This window comes from Haliotis asinina, chromosome 5, assembly GCF_037392515.1.
Source record: "Haliotis asinina isolate JCU_RB_2024 chromosome 5, JCU_Hal_asi_v2, whole genome shotgun sequence".
Classification (NCBI taxonomy): domain Eukaryota; kingdom Metazoa; phylum Mollusca; class Gastropoda; order Lepetellida; family Haliotidae; genus Haliotis; species Haliotis asinina.
In genome coordinates this window covers 54,083,087-54,089,239 of record NC_090284.1, presented here as the reverse complement: position 1 = coordinate 54,089,239, position 6,153 = coordinate 54,083,087, and the positions used below count along the sequence as shown (strand labels likewise).

Below are 6,153 nucleotides of genomic sequence, written 5' to 3'. Positions count from 1 at the left end.
TACTTGTGTTACATTCACCTTTGCACGAAACAGTTTTATGCACAATCATCATTTAATAATGCTTTCGCTTTTGCTGGTTGGTTGTGAATGATAAATAAATATTCAATAAAGGTGCCACGGGCCCATTATACAGTCACAAAAGCCATACCACGGGAAAATGAAATCCGTATGTCGAATATTTTGTCACTAGCACCTGTGTTGATGTGTGTTGTGGAAACTTGAGGTTTTCATCCTCCCCTATCCAGAATAGTCTTTATGTACACGATAAATCCTTAAAGGAAATAATGCATCTTCCTAGAGCACTTCCACATATTTTAGCTCGTGGTGAATTAGGTCATAATTCTCCGAAAGTAAAACAAATTTGTGAGAATCATCAATTTCAGGGTACGACTGATTCAACAGAAAGTAATAAAATTTTAACAAATGCTTATCTTTATCAATATTGACAAGCAGAAATTGGAACATCTTGTTACAAGTAAAACAGTTATTAAAGCAGCATTGTTTTGGATATGAATAAAAAAAACAACTACTTGATTTCGAAGTTTCATCCTTTACTTTTTACACATAATCTTCGGCAAACAATTTGGCCTGATTCCTTTTGTAATGATCCTTCTTATGATGAATTTGAACTACTTTTCACATCACAGGATTTGGGTATTTTAAACTCATCAGTTTTTGTTCCCTGCATATAAACAACGTAACAATTTTTTTAAATATAACTCAACTCATTAAATATATCCATAGTGACCTTCGACCTTTTGGCGCTCCAGATGAACATGATACCTTTTCGCAAAATAACACCGAGGCGTAGTGGGGTGATATGACTTTCGTAGCGGGATTACATCATATCACATGTAACGTAACTTATAGGGGGATTCAAATGTCCTGTTTGTGACGACGGACACCGGTTGGTCAAGATACACACAAAACCCGGTTATCAGCACTGTTAATTCCTGTGATACATAGAGGCAAAAGTGTACTACTAACCAATAGTCACTGTATTCCTTCATCTGATATTGTCAGAAATGTCATCGAATGGTTTTCGATTCCCGATAATTGAATGACTTTTCACTGCTATCAATACTTACACAGTTGGTACCTTTTCAAGATGTATATTCGTCAAAAGGTAAAATAATAGAATGAAAGAAAAAATAACGCAAATCAGCTTAAACTGTTTATTTTAAATTTTTTTAAAAGTAAACAACCGCTTGGTGTGCACTGTTACCTAGACATATCTCAATCTAGATGCATAACTGGCAATTTAAAGAAAATTCTGGCTTTTTTTTCTCCTTTCTGTTCTATTAACACAACGTTTCATGCCTTGTTCTTGACCTATCATCGGGTAAAAGCTGAAAATTCGATTTGTCCATGTCCCAATCTGTTCCTTCAGATTCTAATCATATTCTGTGCAGATCCCTATCTGAACTGTTAAATTAGATCGAGCAATTTACCAGTGAAGCAATGTCTAATGTGTCAAAGGCAGACCCGTGAAGCTACCTCTGACATCGCACTCCGCAACAGCAGGTTGTCAACTTCCTGTCGCCATATGCACATGGAACAGTCCCTTAATTAATCCCCACTGTAGATGACTGATGGGAGCAGGAGTCACACGATACACTTAGCGTTTGCTTGGTGAGTATTTTATGCTGTATTATATAAAGACGATATATATTATAGTAGTGCAGTATGTCGAAAGAGACTGACATTGCTATTTTATTGTATGACATTAGCTTAAGCATTACGAGAAAAAATCACATATCCTTTCACTTAAAAGCCCTTTTCACGATAAACACTCACCTGACTTTATAAACTCCTTCAAAATATCACTTTTATTAATTTCAAAGATATATGAATTAACCGAGGAAGAATGGTCACACTTGCTGACTTGGTTGACACATGTCATTGTATCCCTGTTACGCAGATCGATGCTCATGATGTTGATCACTGGATTGTCTGGTGGAGACTCGATTATTACAGACCGCCGCCATAACCTGGGCCTAGATTTCGCATCCCTGAGATAGTCGTAAGTGCCATACATTAACATTGACTTACGACTATTTTAGCGCAAAGAGAGCTTCGAAAATTTACGCCATGGAATATTGGTGAGTGCGGCGTAAAACTAAACTCGCTCATTCACTCCAGAATTAACATTGGCATCCGTATCCTGTGTATAATAACAGGTTCCTTGAGGGATAAAGCAGCGCGTTCGATGCCTCCTTTACGACTTTGATACAATGAAACTTGAATACAAACTGGACACCAAAGCAGCCAGAGCGAAATTGTATTTCATTGTTCGTCGATGGTGTATTTTAACCTTGTATGATAGTTGTGATCTGAACCTCAAATGTGCATGGTTTCGGCGACTGTTTCCTGACTATTTATCTCATGACAAATATTATGTTTTTTTCGATTTTCAATATGCATACTTTCGCTTTCCCGGCAGTCGTTATACATCTATACATGTTTCAAGTGGTGACGCCTCTAACAAGGAACTAGTTCGTCAAGGACAGATCCCCACAGCCATGTTCCCCTTAAGACGGCGCAGGTCAGCTGTCCACCTGGTTCTGGGATGCGTGGCTCTGGCCATTCTTATGATCCAGTTACACACATCAGAGCGCCAGGACCACAGTTACACCTATCGCCAAGGTTATGACATCTATGGGTACACATCACACAAAGACACCCGGACGTCTGACACATGCCCGAACACCACCCGCTTCTTGGATCGGCCCATGAGACTGACGGTGTTTGCAAGTTACCCTGGGTCTGGCAACACCTGGCTTCGATATCTTATAGAGAGGATGACAGGTAAAATATGTCTCATAAGGAACCGTTCATAATTTGCGGCGGAGGGTGGGTAGGAGTGATGCTAATTGTCATACAGAAGCATGTACAATGTGAATGACACTCCACCCCCCTTACCCATGAAATGTATGTACAAAATATGTAACACCCACTGTATGTCTTGTACAACATCAAAGAAATTCTGGTAGTTAATGTCTTGTTTGTTATTCATATAACACACGTTAAAGAGGCTACTAAAACTAAATGATCTGCTGGAATCGAGTAAAAGATGTATCACAAACGTAATCGACCGCTCATAACAAACGTTGCTTCACATGACCTTCTAAGTAATGCAGATTCTAAAGTACAAACGAGCAGGCATTGTTGCCTAAAATAATACGGATCAAATTTGAGAAACGAGCACACCATCAGCAGATTCTGTCGCGGCAAGGGGTCGCAGCTCTGTAAACCAGGTCCAGACTTCCAGACAAACCGCGCCAACTGCTAGAACCCAATGGTTGAACTATTATAGGTTCTGTTATACAGAAGCTAGTTCCATACACTGTAGCTATTTTATGTTTTTGCTGTTTTTTATCACCTGGCCACATCAGTGAAAGAAGAGTATAACACATCCACCTTGCTCTATGGGACAAACCTCTAACCGTAACTATGCTACCCCTACAGGTTACGCCACTGGTTCCAACTGGTCAGACAAGCAGCTGCTGGAGAAAGGTTTCATCGGTGAATTTGTCAAGAATGAGTCTACCATTGTTGTGAAGACTCACAACGACTACAATCCCTCAGCCAGAACCTCGGTGGAATCCTCAAAGAGAGTCATCCTGCTACTGAGGAACCCGTACGACACTCTTCTGGCCGAGTTTAACAGATACTACATGGGAGGAGATCACGTCGCACATGCATACGTCTCTACCTTCATCAAACGTGAGTATGTTGCAAGTTTGTGTGTGTGATTGTGTGTGTGATCAGTTTGGTACATTTCTAAAGGGGTGGTCGGCAAATTTGTACACGAGGCTAAATGACATGGGGGTCGGGGTGAGGTGGGGGGGCGTTTTTTTAGGGATGTCATTCACATTGTACATGCTTTTCCATAAAAATCATCATCACCCCCAGCCATCAATTATGAACGGTTCCTTAATCTCTAAACCATTTTAATAGAAACATATACATGACAAAATAAGTTAGGGATTTGGTACTTATATGACTGTTTTTCCAGTGTATAATTCCATTTAAATTGAAACGTGTCTCCGTGATTCGTGAAGAACTCGTATTACTCGTGGATATGTTTGGAGTTGACGGAAAGGATCGAATGGTGACGTAAGGTGTCCCAGAATGGAGGAGCGTGGTCGCCAGCGTTTCAAATTGCAGGGATGCCCCATCCTGGAATTTGTATCCAACTGCATCTTTATCAAACAGAGAGGTCATTGAAGGCATATGATCACATCGTTGAATAAATGGTTGTTGTGTTATGCTGAAGACGAAAATATCTTAACTCTATACACAGCTTACATAAATATCTATCGAACATTTCATATGGAGTATCTGTATTAGAATTAGTTTTGCTCGAACGAAAACAAAGATTCCCGTTTTGTATTGTAGACTGGAACAAGTTTTTCAAGGACAGTTGTAAGAAGTGGCAGCCATATTATAGCAACTGGCTCAGGTGCCCGAATGTCAAGGTCGTTCTGTTCGATGACCTGAAGGCGGACCTGAGATCCCAGCTGTCTCACATTGCAGACTTCCTGGACGATGGGTCACTCAAAGTCAACGTAGACTGCGCTCTCCATCACAACGAAGGCCACTTTCGAAGAGACAGGTCATTCCAACCGCATACCAACTTTTTCTACGACTTTACAGAAGTGCGGGCTGTTAACAAAGCTATTGACATCTTGCAAGCTGATCTAAAACACAGATTTCCTCTCCAGAACATTAACATATCGTCATGGAAAATAAATTTTGCATTTTATAAGAGCTCGAAAAATAAAACTACGAGGGGATAACGTTGTGTATACGATGAATATATGTGGAGTAATGCGTGTGAATAAATGAACAGTTATTGCTTTACGCCGCGTCACCAATATCACTGCCATTCGTGGTGAAGAGAATAAAACGTGAACAGGTCAGTGAACAATTGATATTCACGAGTATTGTGCTTCATTCGCTGAAAGAGGAAATGAAAACGCATTGTGTAAATAAATGCGTTTATTTTGGTTTTGGTCTTTTGTGTTTGTGGATTTCTTTTATACATGATTGTTGTCTTATTAGAAAAGAGCCCGATTTCTTTCTTTTTACACTGTTAAGCTACTGTTTATCAAGAATCAATATTTTATGCTGTTTTTATGTATTATCTTTTCATCGCCTAGGCAACTGAGTATTACTGGTATTGTATCCAGATTATTTTCTCTAGTGACCGTTGGCTATACAGTTTTCAAAGGAACTAATGTTTCACCAACCATGCGGTGCCAGGGATGGAATAGGGGTTGTGGTAACACTCGATTCACGTCACAACATTCCAGTTCAATTGAGAGGTCGTGGGCATCTACCAAGATCGGGCCCCGATTTCTCGTAACAAACTTAAGTTTTTATTCAAATCTCAAACTGGGTTTCACAACTTGAAACTCTCAGACTTAGATCTAAGTCAAAACTCAGACTTAAGCTTGTTTCGAGAAATCGGGGCCAGTTAGAAGCCACCATATAATATGACAGTGCAGGGGCCCCTTTCACGTTTAACAAATCCGTAGAAGCGTCAGTAAAATATTGAAATAAAATGGGAGATAACTCTAGCATGCCTGAGCTTTGACCGTTAGTGTTTATAGAGTAAAACGGAGCAGTATCCAGGTGAATGGATTGATGGACTAGCAGATATGGAGCCCTTATAGATCAGTAATTGATACTTGGTGACGAATTTTGCTACTGTGAAATCTCAGACACTATTTTTTATATATGATTGTTCAGCAAAATTATCAATGTCATTCAGATGTGACTGAAATCAAAAGGGACATTTCGTTAGAGAACAATTCTCACTATGATACCGGATAGTGTCTAGAAATAAAAAGAAGCTGAAAAAAGAGTCAAGGAATTACCTCCCCGGGACTCGACACAGTCACATACTATCAAAAGCAAGAAACATCTAGGCGCATTTCAAACGAAATAAACAAATAGAAAAATGCAAGGGCAAAATAAATGCATCTGGAAATGTAAATACACACCAGAAGCGCAAACCCTGCTATTTTCCATTTAAATCAAAGCGACGTTTATTTTTCACATTTCGAACAGATTTATACATATGGCGGAAAGAAATCAGCCGGCGCGTAGGAATATTTTCAATTCCAGCCTGTGAGCAGACGACAA

General features: G+C 39.6%; 1 protein-coding gene across 1 annotated transcript; it reads left to right on the top strand.

Annotated features, from left to right (window-relative positions):
• Positions 1 to 2,522: 2,522 nt before the first annotated feature.
• On the top strand, positions 2,523 to 4,802 carry LOC137283913 (WSCD family member CG9164-like). Its single transcript, XM_067815588.1, has 3 exons — positions 2,523 to 2,808; positions 3,469 to 3,726; positions 4,402 to 4,802. The coding sequence occupies exons 1-3, from the start codon at positions 2,523 to 2,525 to the stop codon at positions 4,800 to 4,802; spliced, it is 945 nt and encodes a 314-aa protein (XP_067671689.1).
• The last annotated feature ends 1,351 nt before the right edge of the window (positions 4,803 to 6,153 follow it).

Coding starts and splice junctions, on each gene's coding strand:
- LOC137283913 (XM_067815588.1), top strand. CDS start 2,523: ATGTTCCCCTTAAGACGGCGCAGGTCAGCTGTCCACCTGGTTCTGGGA. Junction 2,809..3,468: donor TCTTATAGAGAGGATGACAG/GTAAAATATGTC, acceptor CTACCCCTACAG/GTTACGCCACTGGTTCCAAC. Junction 3,727..4,401: donor CGTCTCTACCTTCATCAAAC/GTGAGTATGTTG, acceptor TTTGTATTGTAG/ACTGGAACAAGTTTTTCAAG.